Source organism: Anolis carolinensis, chromosome 1, assembly GCF_035594765.1.
Source record: "Anolis carolinensis isolate JA03-04 chromosome 1, rAnoCar3.1.pri, whole genome shotgun sequence".
NCBI lineage: Eukaryota > Metazoa > Chordata > Lepidosauria > Squamata > Dactyloidae > Anolis > Anolis carolinensis.
Window position 1 is genome coordinate 300,931,063 of NC_085841.1, and position 26,211 is coordinate 300,957,273.

The 26,211-nt window shown below is 39.3% G+C and overlaps 1 protein-coding gene across 1 annotated transcript; it reads right to left on the bottom strand.

Annotated features, from left to right (window-relative positions):
* Nucleotides 1-1,867: 1,867 nt before the first annotated feature.
* On the bottom strand, nucleotides 1,868-24,028 carry LOC100559035 (astacin-like metalloendopeptidase). The gene is made up of 11 exons (XM_062967927.1): nucleotides 23,780-24,028; nucleotides 23,629-23,653; nucleotides 21,540-21,680; nucleotides 20,524-20,641; nucleotides 17,017-17,195; nucleotides 15,979-16,060; nucleotides 14,183-14,310; nucleotides 13,604-13,719; nucleotides 9,770-9,995; nucleotides 8,324-8,442; nucleotides 1,868-2,136 (listed from the first exon to the last, which is right to left on the bottom strand). Exons 1-11 carry the CDS (start codon nucleotides 23,852-23,854, stop codon nucleotides 1,900-1,902), a joined length of 1,446 nt encoding a protein of 481 aa, XP_062823997.1. The 5' UTR covers nucleotides 23,855-24,028; the 3' UTR covers nucleotides 1,868-1,899.
* Between the last annotated feature and the right edge of the window lie 2,183 nt (nucleotides 24,029-26,211).

Below are 26,211 nucleotides of genomic sequence, written 5' to 3' on the forward strand. Positions count from 1 at the left end.
GGCCATCTAATCATGCCACGAAGGAAAAGCACAATCAAAGCATCCCTGACAGATGGCTATCCAGTCTCTGTTTAAAAGCTTCCAAAGAAGGAGCTTCCACCATACTCTGAGGCAGAGAGTTCCACTGCTGAACAGCTCTTTAAGCCCTCCTATGCCCTCCTCATAGGCCATGATCTCCAGACCTTTGATCATTTCAGTTGTTTCCTCTGGACACCTTTGAGCTTGTCAATATCTCGTTTAAACTGTGGTGCCCAAAATTGGACATTATCAGTGAGGTCTAACCAAAGCAGAATAGAGAGGCATCATGATTTCCCTAGATCTATACACTATACCCCCTTTGATGCAGCCCAAAATGCCATTGGCTCCGGTGGTTGCAGTGTGTTAAAGAGCTGAGCTGCTGAACTTGCAGACCAAAAGGTCCCAGGTTCAAATTCGGGGAGCAGAGTGAGCGCCCGCTGTTAGCTCCAGCTTCTGCCAACCTAGCAGTTCAAAAACATGCAAATGTGCGTGGATCAATAGGTACCGCTCTGGTGGGAAGGTAACAGCACTCCATGCAGTCATGCCGGTCACATGACCTTGCTGGTGTCTACGGACAACAGCGGCTCTTTGGCTTAGAAATGGAGATGAGCACCAACCCCCAGAGTTAGATATGACTGGACTTGTCAGGGGAAAACCAAAAATACACTATACCCCTTTTGATGCAGCCCAAAAGGCCATTGGCCTTTTAAGCTGTTACTGCATCATACTGTTGGCTCATTTTCAACTTGTTGTCCATGAAAACTCCAAGATCTTTTTACATGGATTGTTGTTGAGCCAGGCATCACCCATCCTGTACCTTTGCATTTCATTTTTATTGCCTAAGTGTAGTATCTTAATTTTGAAATTAATTTTGTTAGTTTTGGCCCAGTTCTCTAATCTGTTAAGGTCATTTTGAATTCTGATCCTGTCCTCTGGAGTATTAGCTATTCTTCCTAATTTGATGTCATCTGCATGCCCTCTAAACCTTCATCTAAGTCATTAAAAAAGATATTGAACAGAACTGGGCCCAGGACCGAAACCTGTAGCACTCAACTAGTCATTTTTTTCAGGATGAAGAGGAAGGATTGGTGAGCACCCTTTAGGTTCGATCGCTTAACCAATTACAGATCCACTTAATAGTAGAACTTCCTAGCCCACATTTGACTAGTTTGATTGCAAGATGTTCATTGGGGAACCTTGCTGAAGGCCTTACTGAAATCAGTATGTGCTACATCCACAGCATTTTCTGCATCTATCAAGCTTGTAACTCTAACCTCAAGTCTCCAGTATAAATTGCATCCTTTAATGCCTTCTTCACTACTATGTACTCCCCAGATGTTTTACATCACAATGCCCTTCACCCCTATCCATGGGCCATGCTATCTGAAGCACCAGGTGGGAGAAGACTTTAGAACTTGAAATTCAGCACCCAAGACATTTGCATGTATAAAATCAATGGAACAAGGTTGGATGTGTGAAACAGAAAGGCAAGTCACAAACATTGCACAAACATGACTCTGGAGACCGGGATACAATTCCCTGTATGCCTCACATCACCCGGCTTGCCCCTTACCCCATACCATGGGGGGAAGCACGTGCCACCTGGCTTCCCCCAATGTTGCTGTGGCAACGGTGTATGCCAGTTCGTCTTCCCTCTTGCCACGGAGCCCCACTGGAAATAGATGCACATTGTGGGTTGGGAATCAGTGGGCTCCGTGGCAAAAGGGAAAAGGAACCGGCATATGACAGGCAATTTAGCCCGTCTAATGAGGTTGTAAGAATGTACATGGCATGAACTATGTTCTCTCATGCTATTATCACACCATGATCACTGTAATAAAATTTTGTTTTTTAAAAACCTTTTATTAACAGAAAAAGTCATCAGTCAATAGTACGGATTGAGTATTGCAATCTGAATCCAGAAAATTCAAACATGTTGTCAGAATAAAATTCTATACGCAGAAAACTCCCAGTAGAAATGAAACTTTGGATCTTCATCTTTCCACAGAAAGTGCCCACAAGTGGAGAATGACGTTGGCCACCATCACGAAGGACAAGTCTGTCATATCGGCACCCAAAGATATGTTCCAGTTCAAAGAAGGCTGCTGTGAGAAATATCTAAGGAAATCATAAAGGGGGAATGTCTATCTGTACATAGGATTTTCAAGAAATATAATTATGTAAATTCAGCATCATGGTGTGCATTAATACCATTAATACCAGTATACATTTGACTATCTTAGAACTGCAAAGTTGAAAAAGATCTCATAAATGTCATCTAGGTTTATGAAGGAAAATCACTGCCATGGTTGTAATGCAACAAGACAAAACCCATGCATGCTGAAATTCATTATCTAACCCTTCTCATTCCAAAGAGGAATGCTAACATTTCTATAAACAATCAGGTTTCAATGCATCTGAGAAAGAGCTTATTTGTATGCTTCAAAGTGCAACTGTTTTGCACTATCGGCCTAATATTAAATTCTTTAATATTAAGTAAAGTAATCCCTAAATATCTTACAGAAATACTTTTCTCCAAGAGGGAAAACTGCATGATAATAACATTTAAAATAAGAGAAAAGGAGTATCATATATTAATCTTTTTGTATAATGTGTTGGAATATTTTCATCTTTAAAAAAAATCAGATGTTTGAAATTACCTGCTTTTCTTCCTTTGTAGATATATGAAGATGACTATATTCTCAGAGCTAACTTCAGAATTAAAAGAAAGACATAGTGCCAATTCCGGCATGGTAATTAGAGTTCTTCACTTATGGTTCTTCACCATAAAAGCCTGTGGCATGGTGTAATCCATAGAAGCCTAACAACACGCCCGCCCCCCCACCCCCAAGCACTCTATCCTTCTCAGACTGCGGAAACTATTGAGGTATCTCCCTTCTAACTTCCACTGGGAAAATCCTCACAATAATCCTTGTAACTAAACCACCTTCTACCTGTCTCAGAAGACACCCTCCCAGAATCCCAGAATGGCTTCCACCTAGAATCATAGAATCATAGAATCATAGAATAGTAGAGTTGGAAGAGACCTCAAGGGCCATCTAGTCCAACCCCCCGCTAAGAAGCAGGAAATCGCATTCAAAGCACCCCCGACAGATGGCCATCCAGCCTCTGCTTAAAAGCCTCCAAAGAAGGAGCCTCCACCACAGTCCGGGGGAGAGAGTTCCACTGCCGAACAGCCCTCACAGTGAGGAAGTTCTTCCTGATGTTCAGGTGGAATCTCCTTTCCTGTAGTTTGAAGCCATTGTTCCGTGTCCTAGTCTGCAGGGCAGCAGAAAATAAGCTTGCTCCCTCCTCCCTATGACTTCCCCTCACATATTTGTACATGGCTATCATGTCTCCTCTCAGCCTTCTCTTCTGCAGGCTAAACATGCCCAGCTCTTTAAGCCTCTCCTCATAGGGCTTGTTCTCCAGACCCTTAATCATTTTAGTTGCCCTCCTCTGGACGCTTTCCAGCTTGTCAGCATCTCCCTTCATCTGCGGTGCCCAAAACTGGACACAGTATTCCAGGTGTGGTCTGACCAAGGCAGAATAGAGGGGGAGCATGACTTCCCTGGATCTAGACGCTATTCCCCTATTGATGCAGGCCAAAATCCCATTGGCTTTTTTAGCTGCCGCATCACATTGTAGGCTCATGTTTAACTTGTTGTCCACGAGGACTCCAAGATCTTTTTCGCACACACTGCTGTCAAGCCAGGCGTCCCCCATTCTGTATCTTTGATTTCCATTTTTTCTGCCGAAGTGAAGTATCTTGCATTTGTCCCTGTTGAACTTCATTTTGTTAGTTTCGGCCCATCTCTCTAGTCTGTCAAGATCGTTTTGAATTCTGCTCCTGTCTTCTGGAGTGTTAGCTATCCCTCCGAGTTTGGTGTCATCTGCAAACTTGATGATCGTGCCTTCTAACCCTTCGTCTAAGTCGTTAATAAAGATGTTGAACAGAACCGGGCCCAGGACGGAGCCCTGCGGCACTCCACTTGTCACTTCTTTCCATGATGAAGACGACGCATTGGTGAGCACCCTTTGGGTTCGTTCGCTTAGCCAATTACAGATCCACCTAACCGTAGTTTTGTCTAGCCCACATTTTACTAGTTTGTTTGCCAGAAGGTCGTGGGGGACTTTGTCGAAGGCCTTACTGAAATCTAGATATGCTACATCCACGGCATTCCCTGTATCGACCCAACTCGTAACTCTATCGAAAAAAGAGATCAGATTAGTCTGGCATGACTTGTTTTTGGTAAATCCGTGTTGACTATTAGCAATGACCGCATTTGTTTCTAAGTGTTTGCAGACCACTTCCTTAATGATCTTTTCCAGAATCTTGCCTGGTATTGATGTGAGGCTGACCGGACGGTAATTGTTTGGGTCGTTCTTTTTTCCCTTCTTGAAGATAGGGACCACATTCGCCCTCCTCCAATCTGCTGGGACTTCTCCTGTTCTCCAAGAACTCTCGAAGATGATTGCCAGTGGTTCTGAAATAACTTCCGCTAGTTCCTTCAATACTCTTGGATGTAGCTGATCTGGCCCTGGGGACTTGAATTCGTTTAGAGTGGCCAGGTGTTCCTGGACAACTTGTTTCCTGGACAACTTGTTTCCCTCTCCAGATTAACAGTGGACATGATCTTCACTGCACGGCAGCTCCAAGAAAAATGCAGAGAACAAAAACAACCTCTGTACATGGCATTCATTGACCTTGCAAAGGCATTTGACACAGTGAATTGCAGCGCTCTCTAAGTTCTGTGAGTGCAGCATTTTTCCAAAAGAAGCAGAGAGTGTTTGAGGATTGGGACGCCCATAGGGATACCAAAGCATTTGTTTATAAAACTAGTGTTGTGATTTTGTATGGAATTGCTGTTCATTTTGTCTAATTTCATTTGTGTCATCTCATTTTTGTATTTGCTTCCCGCTAATGAAAATGGGTCACCTATATGACACGAATTTTTGTTTGGCTAATGAAAAACACGAACATTTTCATGCCATTGGTGGCAACGGGAGGGCTTCCGAGGCTCACACCCCCCCCTCGTTATTTGGGCTAAAGGAAGGGAAATTGCCACATACGGAGGGCATTTTGACCCCTTTTAGCTCACCATCTTTTAAAACATTTGGGCCTTCCCCAGAGTACTATTATTAGTAATAATATTATTATTAACACCCATGGGTACACATCAGATGTAATGGGAAGGCACTCCTCTCCCAAACTCAGCTTAGGGTCCCAGAGCAGCTATCGTTATTTATATATATTAATATTACTATTAAGACCCATTGGCACACATCAGATGTAATGGGGAGGCACTCCTTCACCAGACTCAGATTAGAGTCCCAGAGTAGCTATCGTTATTTATATTAATATTATTGGTACACATCAGCTGTAATGGGAAAGCAAGCATGATGACTGTGCAGCTTTCATTTTCATTTTGCCTCTCATTTCCTACTAAAATGTTGTCATTCGTTTTGTGTTGACAAACGGTTGAAACAAAAAGACAGCACGAAGGAAACAAAGGAAAAAATTTCACGTACATCTCTATATAAAACTATTGTCCTCCCAACCCTTCTCTATGCCTGCGAAATATAAACTGTCTACAGATGCCACACTGAACTCCTGGAATGATTACATCAGTGTTGCCTCTGAAAAATCCTGCAAATCTCTTGAGAAGACAGGTGGAAAAATGTCAGCGTGTTGGAAGAAGACCACTAGCATTGAAGTATCAACTCCGCTGGTTTGGCCACATTGTTTGAATGCTATACTCCCAACTCAAGAAAATGGAGTGTTGGTGGACAGGAAAAGAAAATTAAAGATGGGCTTAAAGTGAACCTTAAAAACTGTGGCATAGACAAAGAAGTGGGAAGAACATGCGGGTCAAGAATAGGACTCCACAGTCACCTACGTATCCACCACCAAGACACTGAACTTGGAAGGCCATCATACTCTGACAACGAGAGATTGCCTAAGTAAGTAATCCTTCTCTTGGAGAAATTTTACATTGTGGAGAGTAGCTATTTAGAGGACTCATCTGTTGACCTTTCATGAATTCTGACAGGAAGGTTGCAATCCTAAATCAGGAGGAATACTGATCTCAGTAAAAATCTACTTATGAACGAACACTGATAAGATAGTACTATGATGTTTTTGTAAGTGGGGAATGAAAGAAAATATTTTCAGAGTGGATTGCTTCTGTGCAGTATTCCAGTCAGAAAACTATGCCCTGTTCTAGACTTTTTTATATTTCTGTTGCCTTTCCAACTTATGGTGATCCTAAGAAAAACCTATCATGGGGTTTTCTTAGCAAGGTTTGTCCAGAGAGGGCTTGCTTTTCCCTTTCTCAGAGGCTGTTGGTATGACTTGTCCATGCTTACCCAGTGAATTTCCATGGCTGAGCTGGGACTCAGACCAGTACACACTGTCTCTCTCTGTACTCCACTCTATTTCGGTCCTCCAGCCTTGTTCCGTGTTCTTGGTCCTAACTGACTGACTGACTTGTTTGGTACCTTTTCATGTTATTTTATACATTTTTAAAACCAGGGTGGGCTTCTATGAGGCCTGATGACTCTTCTGTAATTGCTGTTTTATTTTGGATTTGGTCTAAGACTCATACTTGGTGAATTACCTATTTCTTCATATATATTTTGCCTCGGCTGTGTTCAAAGAGATTTTGAGAGGCGAGGCTAGGCAATAATTATGAACAATGGGATTCATTTTCCCTGAGACACACTGTATGCTTTGATGTTTCTAGAAAATATGATTTCATAGCATTGAGCCACATCAGCTGAAGTGGGGTCAAACTACATTAAGTCTACAATGTAAATCCTTCCTGTATCTGTTTCATCATATGATATGAAATTTCTATTGAGAGACTTGGGATGGGCAAGATGATAAAACATGCAGCCCCAAGTTCTGTTCTGATGATCACCAGGTCCTAAAGAATAGTTAGACAACAGAGGCAGGATCCTTATAAACCACCTTGTTTATTTCTATTACTATTCACATACAATTTGATGAGAAAGACTGTTCCTGGAGGCTGCATTCTATGCATCTGCTAAAGCAACCAGAGCAGCGTTTCTCAACCTGGGGGTCGGGACACCTGGGGGGGGGGGATCGTGAGGGGGGTGTCAGAGGGGTCACTAAAGATCATCCGAAAACACATATTTCTCATGGTTTGAGGAACCCCTTTGGAAGAGAAGGCTTAAGATCTCTCCACCTGTCCTTCTCTTCCTTTTTGGAAACAGACGGGCGAATCCTCACACCCTCTTCTTGCTGTGATTGGCTGGCCTCTCAGCTGGCCTCTCAGCCAAGGGGAGGGAAAAGCAGGCATGCTTGGCACATGGCAGTGTAATGCACATGTGTGGGGGAGGGAGAATGCATGCTCTCTAAGTGTTGGTGAACTACATCTGCCAGAATTCAAAAACAGCCCCCCCCCAACCTCACCAGTATTCAGTGTTGGCCATGTTGATAGAGTGCCAAGTTTGGTGCAGATCCATTGTGGGCTGGGTTCTGAGTGCTCTTTGATTGTAGGTGAACTGTAAGTCCCAGCAACTACAACTCCCAAAGGTCAAGGTGTATTTTCCCCTAACTCCGCCAGTCTTCACATTTGGTCATTTTGAGTATTCATGCCAAGTTTGGTCCAGATTTATCATTGTTTGAGTCCATAGTGTTCTCTGGATGTGAACTACAACTCTAAAACTCAAGGTCAATGCCCACCAAACCCTTCCAGTATTTTATGTTGGTCATGGGAGTTCAGTACCATCGTTGGTGGAGTTCAGAATGCTCTTTGATTGTAGGTGAACTATCAATCCCAGCAACTACAACTCCCAAATGACAAAATCAAGCTCCTCCAACCCCACCAGTTTTCAAATTTGGGTGTATCATATATTTGTGCCAAATTTGGTCCAGTGAATGAAAATACATCCTGCATATCAGATAATTACATTACAATTCATAACAGTAGCAAAAATGACAGTTATGAAGTAGCAACAAAAATAATTTTATGGTTGGGGGGTCACCACAACACGAGGGACTATATGAAGAGATCATGGTATTAAGAAGAGGGTTGTTGTGTGTTTTCCGGGCTGTATGGTCATGTTCCAGAAGTATTCTCTCCTGACGTTTCGCCCACATCTATGGCAGACATCCTCAAATGTTGTGAGGTATTAGGAAGGTTGAGAACCACTGAACTAGAGCTTATGCCACAAATTCTTTCTCCCAGTTAGTGTCAGAGGTGCAACAAGATTCTTTAGCATTCTACCCAGGGGACCTTTTATCTCTCCAGCCCCTGCCCCACACATTAGCTCTTACCCTTCTTCCTGCTGGAGCACTAATAATCCACAGGCAGGCTTGGTTTGGTGGGTATCTTCTGGGATATTCTGGGGAAGTGATTGCTCCAGAAGCATCAGTGAAAGTTCCCCCACATTTCACTATGACAAGAAGAAAGAAATGCTACATAGGAATAGAAGAAAAATCACAAAAAACAAGTAGTACATGGAAATGAAGGAAGTCCTGCAGAGGTTGTCCTTTTGTAGTGAGGATGCCCAGAGATTACAACTTTCACAGTTTCTTCAGAATTGAAGAAATCTAGGAATTGGAATCAAATTGGCTGGGCTATGGCGTAGCTGGTAGCCAGCTGCAATAAATCACTACTGACCAAGAGGTCATGAGTTGGAAGCCAGCCCAGGTCAGATTGAGTTCCTGGCCATTAATAGCCTGGCTTACTGTTGACCTAAGCAACTCAAAAGACAGTTGCATCTGTCAAATAGAAAATTTAGGTACCGCTTTATGCGGGGAGGCTAATTTATTATAAACACTTCCAGCAGCATGAGGAAAAGGAATGAGGAAGTACTCCATCAAAGACTCGGCGCCACAAGTGGATGATGAAGCGGCAGCTCCCCCTCTGGCTGGAATTGAGCATACCCTCATGAAGCCGGAAGATGGAAAATTTTAAATTACCTCTGTGTCTGTCTGTCTGTCTATATGTCGTATGTCTAATGGCATTGAATGTTTGCCATGTACATGTGCATTGTCATCTGCCCAGAGTCCCCTCTGGGGTGAGAAGGGCGAAATATATATACTGTAAATAATAAATAGTTTTCTGAGTGCTCAGAGAATTGTAGACAACAGTCATTTCAAATCATTGTGTTAAAATTCTAAGAGTGTTCAGGATGGATCTGAGAAATCAAGTTCAAATCTTGCACTCAGCCATCAAGTTCACTGTATTTTGTGTGTGTGTGTGTGTGTCAGGAGTGACTTGAGAAACTGCAAGTCACTTCTGGTGTGAGAGAATTGGCTGTCTGCAAGGACATTGCCCAGGGGACACCCAGATGGTTTGATGTTTTTACCATCCTTGTGGGAGGCTTCTCTCATGTCCCCGCATGGAGCTGGAGCTGATTGAGGGAGCTCATCTGCGCTCTCCCTGGGTTGGATTCGAACCTGGCAGCCTTCAGATCAGCAACCCAACTTCAAGTCACAAGGCTTTAATCCACTGCGCTACCGTGGGCTCCATAGTTCACTGCATGTCTCAAAGGTGCTTGTTACCTTTACCTGGTGTAAAATTGCTAATAACGGTAATCTGTTTTATAGTGGCATTGTAGGGCTATTCTGAGTTCTTGGACAAATGGCAGGATACGAATGCAAAGGTATATCAATTCTCCATTTTTTCTCACTTGCCCCCTCCTCAATATGACATCCTTTCAAATATTTAAACACAACAGTAATTTTAAAATAGTGTCACCAAAGAACTCTTCATACCATGGGTATAGAAGGCTGTAAAACCTGTTGACGTAGTATCCCCATCACTCACAAATTCCAAAAGTATTGTGTTTCCAGAAGCCATAACTGCAGGCAGTTGCCCTATTCCACAAAACCTATCAATGAGAACATGAGCATTTCTATTGTTCCCATCATAAATTCGGACATAGTCACAGGTGCAGTTTGAAGATGGTTGGATATCAAAATCACGAAAATTCAGATAGACCTAAAAGGAGAATAAAAAACATTTTAACTTACTCTCTCCTCCTACTTTCCCCATTTTTCTCAGCTTATTTATATTTTTAAAAAACGGAGCTCAAAGTGTATTGATGTGTTGTTGAAGGCTTTCATGGCCAGAATCACATCCATGGCAGACATCCTCAAATGTTGTGAGGTCTGATGGAAAACAATGCAAGTGGGATCCTACCCTGGACCTTCCACAGATATATAAACCCCACGTGCATAGTTTTCCAACAGACCTCACAATCTCTAGGGATTTCTGCCATCGATGTGGGTGAAATGTCAGGAGAAAGCTTCTGGAACATGGCCATAAAGCCTGGAAAACTCACAGCAACCCAGTTTGTATTGAATTAGCTAAGTGAAGGGAAAGGAGAATAGAGTAGAGAATCTGTCCCTTCACAGTAGACCCAGACAAAAGCAAACTGCTGCAGCCTCTCCTAACTTGTGCTTTTGTCTTTCATTAATAACATTGGCCATCTTGACCACCCTCTGGACATGCATGCCAACTTTGATCTCTGAAATGTCAGAGAGTATAATAGTTGTAACAGGCAGATATAGTACTTGGCATATGGTTTGAATATCATTCTTCCATACACAGACACCAGAATCATGGACTGGGGACACAGAAATGCTCAGATTGATTAATAGATGTACATTCCTTGCCTAAGAAAATCCTAGAAAATGTATGGGGTCACCATGAGTCAACAGGCAAGGGACATACACAATTGTATACACAGGAGTGTAATGGAGACTGTCTTGCTACGTGGTGGTTATTTACATACGGCCAGTGTACTGTGTACTGCTGGTACTATATGAAGATATAATGAAACAACAACAACAAAAAACATGGAAAAACTACTTTGTGGACAGCAACTTTAGTGGCTGCCAGGTATGTCAGCTACTGGATGCCTGTCAGACTGCAATTCAAGAATAACCTTTTCAAGCAATAATTGTGGGTTAATTGTTTACACATCTATATGTTATGGACTTGTAATTCCATAAAAAAGAGATTTCAGACTTTATCACACAAACCTATTGTTTCACTGAAGTTATGCAGATACAAACTAGCACAAGTCTCTTCATTTGCTCAATCACACAATTCAGCAATTCACAGTTCTACAATCATAGTTCTACATACCCTCATAACCCCACTTTCCTGCACTACCACTGTCCCATTTTTTAAACTATTATTTTAATTTCTGAGCAAACTGGGGTGGGGGGAGGAGAAGAACAATCCCAGTCCCTAACATCACTTTACTTGATGGCATGCCAGGACAGAAGTAGAAGGAACCAATTGCATCACAGAAAGTGATGGGAACATTGTGGTGTTATTTTTACTTATCATTAGTGCAGGAAAAGGTAATTACAAGGAAGAAGCAGACCAGCATTGCATGAAAGAAACTGTCACCACAGGCGATGCTCCAGGTGCAATGACAGTTAGCCTGTCTCACATGATAAAGTCCTGTATTTTCTAAATATTCGGCTCTCAGTTGGCCACAAAGGATCATCTTCTGTGCTAACTATTATTACATCTTGGTGTCACATTCTACTGACTGCAGTTTATAATACTGTAATAAATAAATAAATAATAAATATAGTTAAATGCACATACAAATACCTAGGTAAAACATGTGAAAAGTTGTTAAAATGCAATTAGATTATTATTAATTATTAATTAGATGTATTGTTATTAGCTGTTGCTTTATAAGGCATTAATGCCCAGTCACAAACAAACCTGCAGTGTAAAACTAAATTTGTTTGTTTTTATGACTCATAACAATAGCTAGTTAAATTATTAAATTAAGTGGCAAAAAACAATATGCTGTTCATGACAATACATCAAAATGAACTATAAATGCAATTAGTATAGTTCTTTGCACATAGTGTGTGGAGTGCAGCTCTTTTTCAATATTGTTGTCAGCGTGAGCTAATGTATCACGCAATTCAGAACTGAGGCATTAAGCTTTAAAGGGGGAGGGGCAGTGAACAATGTATTTTGGAGTGGAAATTAATGCTGGCAAATAAATCCAAATACTTCTACCCACACACAGTAGTCCCAATTATCCGCACTGTTAGATTTAGACTTTAGAAAAGGCTTATTAAACCCAGTACACACGCTCAAATATATTTTCTGTGTCCAATTTCCAATGACTCAGAAATTTCCTCCTCTCTCAGGGTAGTACACAAATAAAATCAATTTAAGTGGCTTAAATCAATTGTTGCTGTTGTTGTGTTTCCAACCTATGGTGAATGCATCATTGGGTTGTCTTAACAAAATTTGTTCAGAAGAAGTTTGCCTTCCTCTGAAGCTAAGAAAATGTGACTTGCCCAAGCTCAGTTAGTGAATTTCCATGGCTGAGTGGGGATCTAAACCCTGGTCTGCAGACTTATAGTCCAACTAGATTTTAGCTTGATGGTAAAATGGACCAAGAGCCATGTATTCCACAAATGGGGTGCCATAACAGTGAACATCCTCCCTTTTATCCTTCCAAAGTGCATTACTCTACAGATGGCAACAGAGCCCTTCTAGCAGTCCTCAGTCCTTGGGGAGTATATAAGGAAACATGCTCCTTGGGTGTTCACATTTTGAGCTCTTTATGGCTTTGAATATCATCACCTGGAGTTCAGACCAAAAGTTTCTTAACACTCAGTGCAATTCCTTTAAGACGAGGGATATGGCAGTCTTTTCCACAATATGTGTGCAGTGTTTTGCACCAGCTGCCACTTCCATGTTGTCTTCATACGAGTAGATAACCCATATAGAGCAAATTACAGGAGTCTGATCTGAAGGCTGTCTGCACATAGATTAGTCGGTGTAGGCGACAGCACAAGATTCTCTCCAAATATGAAAAATGGCTTGTTCCATGGTACAGAAAGGAGCAATATAAATAGAATAACTGTTTACTATGCTCTTTCCCATAGTAAAATTATACATGTTTCAAGTGAGCAAAAGAGTTAGGAGCAAAGATGGTAAATGGTAAATAAAAATTCTATAAATCCTCCATATGTCACAAACTGATGGTAAAATGTTTTTCAAAGATGTTTAAATAAGGTGTTTCATCTTAGAGTAGCAGTTATCTTCTTTTTTGTTGATTGTTAATATTCCAGCACACAATATAGCATTCATAGATGACTGGACAGATAGAAATTGTGTCCAGAGTAATATAGATAGATGATAGATAGAGGAGAGAGAGTCACAGTTTCATAAAATATGTGTGTCTCTGTGTGTGTGACTTCAAGTTCAATTTATGGAAACCCCATGAATTTCATACAGTTGTTTTTGTTTTGTTTTGTTTTGTTTTTTTGCTTAGGCAAGAAATATTTAGAGGTGGTTTTGCCACTTTCCTCTAAAATATAGTCTACAGCTCCTGATATTTATTGGCAGTCTCCTATCTAAGAAAGCACTAACCTGTGAACACCCTGCATAGTTTGCAAGATCAGATGGAATATCCTTTAGAATATTTCGGCCATTATCTGAATTCCAAACCCCCAAAATTTATCCACAACAAAAGCTTTCCCCATTGCCCCATGGGTAGGTTGTATGTTATCTGAGTTCTATCCTATATTCTTAACATATCAGTTTGAGACTCTTACCTTTTCTTGTGCAGTTCTTATCAGCCACAGACATGTGACATTTTTAGGGTATGGATGTGGGTAATTGTCAGAGGATAAAATGCCACTTGAGCTATGGAGTACAGTGCTACAGGAATCTATGTGAACAAAACAAAACAATGATGTGGAACATGAGATGTGCAACAGGAAAACTGTGCATAATCTCCTTTGTTTATCTAAGTTCATGGAAGATAAATCATTGTTCATAGAAATCAAGTGAACTTAATAGTATATTGGTGGCACAACTTAGAATCATATCTCAAGTTTTTGAGATACATTTCTGGGAGCTATAGTACATGAGACAAACTTTTCAATGCTCTGGAGATATTATCGTGGGGCACGACCATCTCTGAAGATATTGTGATAATTGTGCACACAATTATCCACACAACATGGATAGGCAGATTGAAAATTGCTCTTTTGGGGAAAGGTTAAGTGCAGTCAGTCAGATGAAGACCAAATGATTCAATCGATTTGACAACAGTAGCTGGTGATTCCAAGTATTTTAAAAATCTTCTGTACCAGATGAAGAATGAACTATGCAGTATTGATCTTACTTACTACAACCATAGAGCTTGTTGATTTTTTTCACATCAAGATTGCTCAGTCCAACTCTCTGACCAATTGGTACTGATTTGTTAGGGATGGGGACAATAGTTGGTTTCCCGACAGTGTTAGAAAAATCATACCTGAAGAAAACAAGAACAGGTGTGCTCATTAAATCTCAGCTGGTAATTCTATTATAGCAAAATATTTCAAACACCATTTGCATGGCAATTATTCTGCAAAACAATTAATTACTTGGAAAATGAGACAAGAAAAAACCCAGAAAGACCATTAATTGCATATAAACGAATGATTTGTGTTCAGCAACAAAAATGTACAAGTAAAAAGACATGTTCCTATTTGTATCAAGACCAGAAATGCTGACATAACAAGAATATATGGTTTTTTGAAATTGCTAATTGCTAGTCTTCAGCCAAATAAGAGTTTCTTTAACATAGACCTATTTATGTATGCATGGTAGCTATATACAATGCCTACTAATTTTCATATCCATTGGACCTGGGTATAATATATAAATCCTACTGAATCAATCGTTAAATAGTCTATTCTGCTTGGATCTACCGGTTAAATTTTGACAAGTAGATATGCAATTAAGCAGAATACCGTTCTACTTTAGGCATTGTATCAGAAGCGGTAGGTTACAAGGATGGAATGTATGCACCCTAAGTGTACATTTTTCTGTGCATATTGGAAAGTATGATACAGGCATGGTAGGCATGTGTCCAAATCACTTTCAGTTGCTACTTTAACAAGCACTCTGTGAAGTGCTTAGTAGGCACATTATATTAAACTGGAGGAGGAAATTTGGAATCCAATGGCTGCATGTGGCCTTTGGAGTTTCAGTGTGGCGCCTGTGACCCCTTTTGAGCTCCCAAAGGCCCTGCTATTTGTCCCAATTTTTCTAATTTTCTCCTATATATATATCTATCTCCATGTGAAGCTGTACATTGTTCAGCCCAGAATAGGTGATCCCACCCAGCAATGGCATTATCACATCTAACATTCCCAAAGGTAGATGCAACAGAACACTGTAGACCTCTGGAACTCTGGAAGAACCGAAAATACTCTTCCAAGAACCCTCTCACATTGTAAAATTACAATATTTCATTTCAACTGCCATGGTTTTTCCTGAAGTATCCTGGGCTTTACCATTAGAGTGGGAAATTTAGGATTCTCAGATGGGTGCTATAGGCAGCCATGACAGTTAAAGTGGAATTATTGTTCTATTATTGTGAAGTGTGAAAGGATCCTTAGACTCAAAAGAGAAGTAGGTGGTATGGTTAAATGTACAGCACCTAGTGGTGAAATTTTCTTACATACAGTTCTCCCCTCTGTTTTGTTTTGTTTTTTGGGCAGGGCACTCACCATTGGTGGTATCTTCACCACTGGGGAGTTTACAAAAAATTCAATTAATATCCCATTTCAAGGAGATTCAACCCTTCTCTACCCAACCACAATTAATCTGAGAGGGCTCAAGGATTTGCACATTTGTTATTGTTGTTAAATGCCATCAGGCCAAGTTAGATTTATGGAAATTCTATGACTGAGTGACTCCAAGTCACCCTGTCACCAATAGTCTTGCTCAAGTCTGGTAAAATCAGGGGTGTGGCTTCCTTGATTAAATCTATCCATTAGTGATGTGGCCTTTCATTTTTCTACCTTTTTAAGTATAATCAACTGTTCTAATGAGTCATCCCTTCCCATGGGTCTAAATTTTTAAAGATTGAAATCTTTTTTAATCTCAGGAATATTTTTCTATTATAAGAAGAGTTGTCCCCAAGATAACTTACGCGCCATAGTGCATCACTGAATTGTAGTCATAGGGAAGATACAGATTAGTAGAGTTTACTTTCTCAAAATTACCCCTTTCTCCTGTAAGATATAATAATAAATAAACTACATACCAGAAAACACACATGGAAATAGGGTGAGGATTTTAAAAAATAAATCCTTGTATTACTCTTAATTTTTGTTTTAAAAAATTCAAGATACCATAGTTTATAATTCACATCTGATAATAAAAAGCTGTGAGCCTTCATAGATTCTATGATATCACCCAGAAGTTCAAATTGAAGGAGGTCCTGATACATGTGGTGAAATTCCACTGAATCACATATCAAGGCAATGAAGAAATGGTAAAAATGGCTTCTTTGCCATTTTTTGTTGCTATTTTTCACTTAAAGAGGGTAGACTTGATAAAGACCTAAAATTGGTTAGCGTTCAGGTCAACCTTTCTCACAACCCCACAGAAAGCCAAGGAGCAGAATTTATGGAGTTTGGGGGGCTTTCTTCTGCCTCCCACCCAGCTCATTTCTATCCCATTTTTGACAAAAAAATTTACAGGAGTGCATCATTACCAGTTAGAAATTCCCAAGGGGATGTCCTTTAAATTCCACAGGCTTATAAATGCAGGACATTATCCACAACTTGGAAATTTTTACTTTTGAGGCTAAAACTCTAAATATTCCAAGTAGCATGATTTTTCTTTGCTTGGTTTGCAGTTCCCATAAATATTCTAGCAAGTGTGGTTGTAGTATTCTGGAAACATAACCTTTAAACCTCTTCAATACCATGTTGCTTCCACCAGTCCCGCAAATGGGAGCGCTGAAGTTATCATACCTTCAAAAACATTACGAATCTTTTGTCAGTTCCTTCCTTTGAAATAATGAATTTATGATTACTGTTTTTCAACCATTTATTTTAATATTGTTTAATGGATTTACTATTCAGAAAGCTTTGTCAGATAAAATGCAAAGGGTGGAAATAAATAAATAAAAAGATAGATGAATAAAGAATTTAAAATGTTAATTCACAATCAGTTAGCATACCTGCTATAACATATTCCAAGTTGATTTTAACATACTCATCTCGGTCACTTCGAGCGTGTTCATGTAGGAAACCTAGTGCATGGTTGAGTTCATGTTGGATTAATCCTTTGTACACGCAGCCATGTTTTGCCAATCCCAAATGTTGTCTACCTCCAATTTTTCCAAAGTAAGACCAACACCTAAAATGCAGAAAAGGAAAAAGTAGTGTCACTGCATGATGATATATGATATGCTCCTTAAAAATTACCAAAATAACCTTGTAACATAAGTTTAACTTTTAAAAGCTAGTTCAATTATTTGATAGAATCCATCACTGCAACCCTTTTTGTTTTAAATTAATATTTTTAAAAACCACCATTTCAGAAATAAGCACATTTTCAAAAGATACCCCAAATTGACTCCCTTGTTATCATAGTTCCATTGATTGGTGATCGGTATGTTTCTGAGCGTTAATCCATGTACTAGTGGTTATAACCGATACAGTCCTATATGTCCTTGGTCCAGACTATCTGAAAGAATGCATGTTCTTATATAAGCCTTCTTGAATGCTCAGATTTCCATAAGAGGCACTTCTTTTAAGACCACCACCTTCTGTTTAAGCATATTTAATGGAAATGTGAGAGGAGGCTATGCTGAGTCTTTCCTTTCTATCTTTTCACATCAACACATTCTGATTGACAGCATTGATTTGAAAGCAATGTCTATTCTTTGCTTCCAGATCAATGTTGAAAATTGCTTAAATTTTATAGAAAGGTTAATACAAGTTGAGCATCTCTTATCCAAGATTCTGAAATCCAAAATACTCCAAAATCCAGAAATTATTTTCTTCTGGTTCAGAGCAAAGAAATTTTGCTTCATGACAAACATGTTGTATTAAATTACCATGGGAATACATGTATAAGATATATAGCAAACAAATACATCTTGCTTTAGACTTAAGTTCTAACTCCAAAAATGTCATAAAGCACATATATGAAAAATTCTTGTGAAAAAAAATCTGAAATCCAAAACACTTCTGGTGTCAAGCATTTTGGATAAGGGATATTCCACATGTACTATTTTTTATATATTTTTGTTTTTACTTAACTTTCTTTTTATCCTTTCAATAGCTTTGAGTCCTACCTTTGAGAGGAATAGGCTGAGTACAAATAAAGAGAGAGAGAAACAGAGACATACAGAGAGAGACAGAAATCCAAGAAGAATCAGACCCTGCCTAATTTGTGGTGATAGAGAGTTCACTATGCTACCATGTGTCTGATTCATGTTTTGAAAATGAATTAATTGTAAATATAAAATAAATTGTCTGCAAATATTTACTCGTGGTTATTTAAACCATATGCATTGAAACCCATTTCAAAATGAATGTTCAAAGGCCTGTATAGCCTAAATGGTCTTGTTTGTCAAGTGAAGTGAGGTTGTTGGTTTAATTAAAACGAATGCACCAAAAGTGCAGCAGATACCAGAAGTAATCCAAAGGGTCCTGGAGACGGGTTAATTAAGTCAATACAAACCCCAATTTGTACTGAGTAATGAACCCAGGAGACAGTAAATTAAATGTGAAAGAAGTGCCATTTCTTCTGCAATTTCATAATGAATTATCACCAAAGTACTTCTTCGTTCCTATGCTGCCAGCACATTCAGCATTTTGCTTATTGTATGTTTGAAACGGAAGTCTCTAAAACAGGAATGGGAAAATGTGCTGAATCGCTGGGCAATATCTTGGACCCTTCCCGGTGCTGCAAAAACGCTCACCTCCAAAGCCAAGGAGTGACTATTGGTTGTTTTTAAAATGGGTATAATTTCATATTTCAGTAGTATAGCTAGGGCATGAAATGTATTTATCAAGGCAAAGAAACTCATCCATTTTCTACATTAAAAGTTCAGGAAATCAGGAGAAGTCATGTGCTTCAATAAAAGACTTTGGCAGCATTGGTCATGTAACATTGTGATAACTTAATGAAATTGGGTAGGCACATTCAAAGTATCATTCTTCATTTCAAGTTCCAATGCCCACATGACTCACACACATGGGCGAAACGTCAGGAGAGAATACTTCTGGAACATGGCCACACAGCCCGAAAGACATACAACACTCACACACTTGTTTTCAAAATGAAAAATCTATTGTAATATAATGCTTGCCTAGAAGATAGCTATTAAAATGACACGGCATGCGCATTTATAACACTATGCTCAAGCCCCATCTAATCCCTACATCTGTACTTGAGGGTATAAGAAGTACTGTAAAACTGTTGCATTTATCCAGATAATGGGGACTACAAATCCCAATATCTTTCTGCATTGGCAGTGTTGACTAGTGGGATGCTGGAAACTGCAATCCAACATCATCTGAAAAGCTGCCTAATTCCCACCCTTGTTTTCAAATACAGAAGGAGCATGTCCCTTGAGCATTGCAATCTGCAACTATTGTTATGTGCCTGCATGTTATTTCTAACTTTAGTCAGCCCTATCACAGGGTTTCAGTTTAATGTGTGACCTGTTTTAGGGTGGTAACCGCTCAAGGCAAAGGAGAAACTAAACATGAAGAAGAAACTAATCACATCCAGTGGATCTTCAAAACAGTGTTTGAAGCAGTTTGAGGGTCTAAACAGAAAAAGGAGTTCAAGCAGGTGCAAAAATCAATCAGGGAGGAACCAACAAATCCAGAAAGCATGTCAACACACAGTCTAAGGTGTGCTAATTAAAAGCCAACTGTAACTTACCACAACTGGCCTTCTATCTATGGCCGACAATGTTCTTGCCTGTGCTTTTGCTGCTGTTGGTTTTGGCTAAGAGCAATTCTATGCTAACATTATAATCTAGATTGGAAGGAAATTGAATGAACTGCATAACACCTACACACACTCCAAGTCTGTGATGATGCAGGCACTGCTTCCAGAGGAGGATTACCAGTCTTCCTTTGCTCTGATTGTAAGCTGTTGTCTGGGCTCACCTATTTCTCTTCCTCAGCAGAGAAGGCCTCCTCCAAATAGGACATGACTGTGAATTCTGCAATCTATGGAGGGGATTGGTGTTCCTGGAGGTTCCAAGAAAGGATATTCACCTCTTTTTGACCCAAAACAGGTCAATCAAGATGAAGTGGAAACCACAAAAGTGCCAGCTGACCCCAAATCTGCACTTTGCCTACTCCTGGTGCAGAGTGTATGCCGCAGAATATGTTATCAATCACAAAAATTTTAGTATTTTTAAAAAAGGTTGTTAAAGATATTGATCTTTCAGATGTTGCTAATATAGTAGATTGCCCATTATGGCAAGTTTGCATAGTCAGTGCTCATGGATGAGGGGAGCTGCAGTGCAACAACAAGTTGATCATACCAGTTCAGAATCATAATGTCAAAAACAACAGCAGAGATATGCAGTTCATTCTAAGTGGATCAAGATTTCAAACATTTTGAAGTACCTCATTTGTGTGACCCCAGGAAGACATAAGAATAATATTTCTGAGCATCAACGGTACTTCCAAAAATCAGGTAAGGTGACACTTACGTATTTCCAGGGATAATGTTTATGTAGTCATATTCTGATGTGTAATTGATAAACCGGATGCATGTCAGTGTGACAAATTCTTGCATGGCTTCCAGTATCACAAGCCTTTCTTCTATAGCTAAAATGAAATGTTATAATAGAGAGGAAGGAATACATGAAAATGTCCTACATTGCATCAATATGAAGAAACCTCCCTGCATCATTGGGTTGACTCTTATGAGAAGTACTGTATTACTACTACTACTACTACTACTACTACTACTACTACTACTATTTATACCCTGCTTTATCTCCCCAAAGAGGACTGTATGAAATATGACAACTAGTAACTTGTTTTCCTAGGTGACTGATGGATGCACTGGTAACTAGAGTGGGGAAAATGTGTGATGTGTAATTTTTAGTAAATAAAGATAACAGCCTTAAGTTTTAGTAATTTTTAGAATGGTAATGATGAGTAAATTTTAGTGGAAAAGAATACAACAAACTTTTATCCTCCTAAAGATTACCCACCATGAAAATTATAGCAACTCTGTTTATTACATGCAGCAAAGTACAGTGAGTCCGTGGTTTTCACTGGGCTTTGGTTCCAGGACCCCCATGGATACCAAATTCCATTGATGCTTAAGTCTCATTATATGCTATGGCATGGTGAAATTGTAATCCCTATATAAAATAGTAAACAACTCAAATGGATGCCAGAAAGAGTCTGCAGATCTCTGAAATTGTTTGATTCTACAACAGAGTATACCTATACATGATTGTAGTGCTTACAAGAAATGTATGTTTCCTTGCTACTTTAAATCTTGCTGTGAAAATGTGCCTAAGAGATTGTCTATATGGGCCACTAACCCTGAATTTGATCAAAAGTCATGCTTAGGTGTCCAGATGATGACTAGAGATGGAGTAAAACTGTTATTTTACCCCACTTATCATATTTTACCCCACTTCAGGAGAGGCTGGAGAATGCTCCAGAGCTTCCCTGAGACTTTTAATGGTAAAGCTTAGAAATGACATACAAAACTCTGTAGAGATGCTGACTGGAATGTTGACTAGTCCATCTGGCGCTTTGGGCCAATAGCACCTCCCACTGCAGCTCATGGCGCTGCGCTGGATTCTTCTTCTATAGACAATATCATCTTGATGCAAATCACTTTCTCCTGCAATGTTTAAGTGGTAGAGGGAGAGATAATAATAATAATAATCATCATCATCATCATCATCATCAATATTTGAAATGTTTTTTCCTAACAGTCAATATAAATGTTATTATTTGAACTCAAATTCCTCCAGGCTGATTATGCTAGAAGATGTGGCTCCAAAAGTTTCTCAGCATGTTAACCCATTTATATCAATTCTGAATTAAATATGTGGGCAATAACATTCAAAGACCTATGTGGCTTGTGTCCTTGTTACTTGAGGGCATGAGTCTTTATATACAATATATGCTGTTCAAAAATTGAGATCTATTGGAGAGACCCTCCTCCATTTCCCATCACTAGAGGAAATACATTGTAGGAGGACATGGGAGAGGGCCTTTTCCATTCTTGCTTGCAGAATTCTCTTCTCCTGGATGCCCACATGGTACTAATATTGGAATAATTTCAGCATTAACTTTAAACATGGCTTTTTATTCAAGCTTTCTGGTCCAACTAATTTGACTAAGGTTGCACATCTTTAAAAACAGACATATTTCCTGAAGATCTGGAGGTCAGTGGTTTGAATCCACGAGGCAGGGTGAGCCCCCACTTGTCAGTCCCAGCTTCCCATGCATGAGAGTAATCTTCCATGGGTAACACATCCAGTTGTCCCCTGGGCAATGTCTCTTTAGATGACCAATTCTCTCACACCAGAAGCGACTTGCAGTATATTCTCAATTTGCTTCTGACACAAGAAGAAAATTATAAAATTGTTTTATTGTAATCTGTCCTGAAATCTTTGGATAAAGAGTAGAATGTAAATATTTCAATGAAATAAATAAATAAATAAATAAATAAATAAATCATTTCTCTTCTTTGTGTATAAATGATTTGCTACCTTCACACTGTAATCTATTCAAGTTTATTCAAAAGTAAGTCGCAGTGAATTGTGTGCTTAGGACTGCACAGTAATGGACTCCTCTTCTAGAGAAGTCCATTGTCTCAAATATGTAATTACAACAAAATAGGACTGCAATCCAGTTTCAATTTTTCAGTATTTGCAAGTCAGATATTATATGCAGTAGTTTTTGAGAGAGGATGAAAAAACAACAAAGACAGAATCCTGTCTTATTGTCATTTATATATGACCTAACCATAAAATTGTTATAATTCTTAAATAATTTTCCCCCTTCAACATGATAGATTTTTTTCATCAAGGTAGTTTACATTTAATAGTGATGAAAACTTCACAGAAAGTAATCCTGAGTACATTAACCAGGAGAATAACACAATCTTTCAATAAAGGTGCATCTACACCAGGCATGGGCAAACTTCAGCCTTCCAGGTGTTTTGGATTTCAACTCTCAGAATTATGGGAGTTGAAGTCCAAAACACCTGGAGGGCTGAAGTTTGTTCATGCCTGATCCACACTGTAGACATAATTCTTTTCAACACTACTTTATCTGACATAGCTCAATGCTATGGAATCACGGAAGTTGTAGTTTGACAAAGTCTTTAGCCTTCTCTATCAAATAATGCCAGTGTCTCACCACACTACAAATCCCAGGATCCTATAGTATTGAGTCATGGCATCTAAAATGGTGTCACATTGAATTAAATATACAATGTAGATACAGCCTGAGATTAGCAAATTTAGAAATGGTATTTTAAAGGCATGCAGCACAAATCTTTTGGACTTTTTTCTTCCATGGATTCCATTGAAATGAACATGAGCTGGGCAAGAATGTGTCTACAATATAATGCAGTCCCCACTGATATCAACAAAGCTTGCTCTCAGGGAATATCTGATGCATTAATTTTGCAGCAATGATCCATAGGACTGATTTTTATTCTCTTAGCAACAACAGTAAAAAGCAGAAGAAACCTATTATTCTTTGGGGAATACAATTTTGTACTTGAGCACAATGGGAACCTAACAACTAATAAAATACTTATTTAAAAAGCTTACCTGTGTCATTGCTTGCTTGGGTTCCCTGCAAAAGAATGAAGACCTTTTAGCGTGTAATATGAATAAATGATGCAAAATTATAACAGAGGCAAAAAGTGAGTTTCTCAAGAGAGACGTCTCGATAGCATCTTCAGCTGGGCCAAGGGCATACCTGGAGAGGTTTCCCTACTGTATGTCTCTGAAATAACACCAATAATAAGGTGGTTGACAAGCTTAGAAGATTCATCTCTGGATTTCTTCACAGGGTCTTGTAAGTTCTCAAGAGGTCTGCTTACTCAACCCTAGCCAGCATATTTGCTACTTGAATTATGTTTTTTTTAAAAAATATATTAAAATTGCTGGCTTTAATCAGTGTATAACAGCTAGATATCAAGATGTATTTTCACAGAAACAAACAAGCTGTGTGAATTCCCAGTAGAACTGACTAAGTATCATTTTGTGCTGCTTTTATCATTAGAAACCCAACAACATGTTGCAATATGAGTAATAGTGGGTAACTTGAAATGAACTTTGTAAATTGTAAATAAGTATAAACAATTGAGGACTGAGGGAAAAATGTTCTTGACTACTAGGAACTCAGCATGCGGGTGTGTGTACAGTATTTTTTCTGAGCTTTTTTCTAAGGAGGCAAAAGCAATCATCCCTTTTCCTCTGTTTCCATTGAAAGGTATTGTGCCTGGGTTGGAAGCAACATCAGGTGATGTGAAAGCTCTTTGAGGAGAAATAAGCCTAAGGTATGACTTACTTTATTTGGCATCACAATAATCAAATCATGAACACACATTGATAAACACATGTTAAAATAATGACTCCATGATCCAGAAGTCACAGATGTCAGACATCTCCTAAAAAGAATATGCCAAATTAATCAAGGAAACTAGCTGCATACTCCCACCTCCTCAGGATGAATGCCCTAAATTTCACTCCTTTCTTCTCTCTGGAGACCCTATGGACTGTGATGGTGAGAAAACTGAGCCTAGTTCAGACAACTGTGGCAAACAAGAGCAGTATACAGCATGTTTTTTAATAGACAATGTGAGTCAACTAGTTCCAATGAAAAACTCTTATTGGTGCAGACTTGGCAGAGTGGGATATTTCATGTCACCTGCTTAAGTGGTCTCTAAACTCTGACAAGTAACACACAACTTAGCTTTTAATCGGGTCAATTTTTGTTTTGTCTAGCTTTTGTTTTGTGTATTTTAATATGAATTTTATGGAAATATGTTTTAATATGTGTATTCTACGGAGTGTTTTTAAATGATTCTGTGTCTTCATTATGTGTTTTGGCAATGTTGTTACCCGTCTCGAGCCGTGAGGAAAGGCGGGTTAGAAATAAAATTATTATTACTATTATTCACTTATATATCATCCATTATTTTAAAGTCATCTATAGTCTATAAACTATGGATACAACTATGGAATTGGATTATAAAACTATAAAGAAGGAGTGAAGTACATTGTTTTCACCCTGGTCAGTCACAATAGAAATGGGATACTCTGGGCCATTGTGATCGTTCTTGGGCCAATTTCCTGCCCTGAGATTCTGAAGTCAAGAGTGCTCATGCCCTAAAATCAAAACCAAAAACTTGTTGGAAGTTCATTTCTAGTTTTGAAAAAGTGTAAGAGAGTTGTAACCTATTCAAAAGGTGTGAAAGGTTTCCAGGAGAGGCAATGTACCCTTTTGCCTGACTAGAAAGGGACTACCCAGGGAAGGTGAACCGATCAAAGTTTGCAAAAACAACGGTGATTTCGGGAGGTAGATGCAGTTCCTAGGACCACATTTTGCCCACCCCTCCACTATGGAAGCACTTTGTTGCTCCAAGCACCCAGAAGTGAAATTTATGACCTCATCAGATGTAGTCTTCTCTGCGTCTTCTCCCCGTTTCTCTCTGTTGCTGAGTCAGAGTCCCATATCATACAATACAGGGCAACTTCCAGCAGGATTCCACTGGGCTCCATTCTGGCAGTGTAGAGAAATAGAATCTAGAGTGCTTTGCCCAACTCCTATTGGCACAAAGTGGTTGAACACAGGCGAAAGATGGACCTGAAGGGGGAAAGGATGTGGGATGGCAGAAGATGTACTTCAACAGGAAGGATCAGAGTAAGACAGTTCCTTTCTCTTTCCCACACTGTCCCATGCTTTCTCCCTCATTCCCCCTGCTCATTGGATGAGGTCAGAAATCTGGTCAAATCTTTCTTTGATTTTACAAGGCAGCATAATGACTCCCTCAGTCAGTTTGAATCAAATAGCCATAGCATCCAGCTGAAGTGCCACAAGAAGTCAGGACAATCCCTTGTCCCCTTGAAAGATTTTGCTCATTCTCAGATGTTTGTTCTTTAGGAACAGGCTAACCTGCTTCAATGCCTTGTTACAACCAGATACCAGATATTGAATAACCCAGGTGGTTGATTTCATTTTGTTTCTCTTGTTTGTATCAAGCTCAATTATTATTAGCATGCTTGGCTTTCCCCCCACTCCCTTGTTCTCACCAGTTCTCTATGTAATAGGTAGATTTCTTTTACTTTCTATGTTTTAATTCCACTTCACGATTCTGAAGTATATTCATCTTTTTTTTGTAAGAC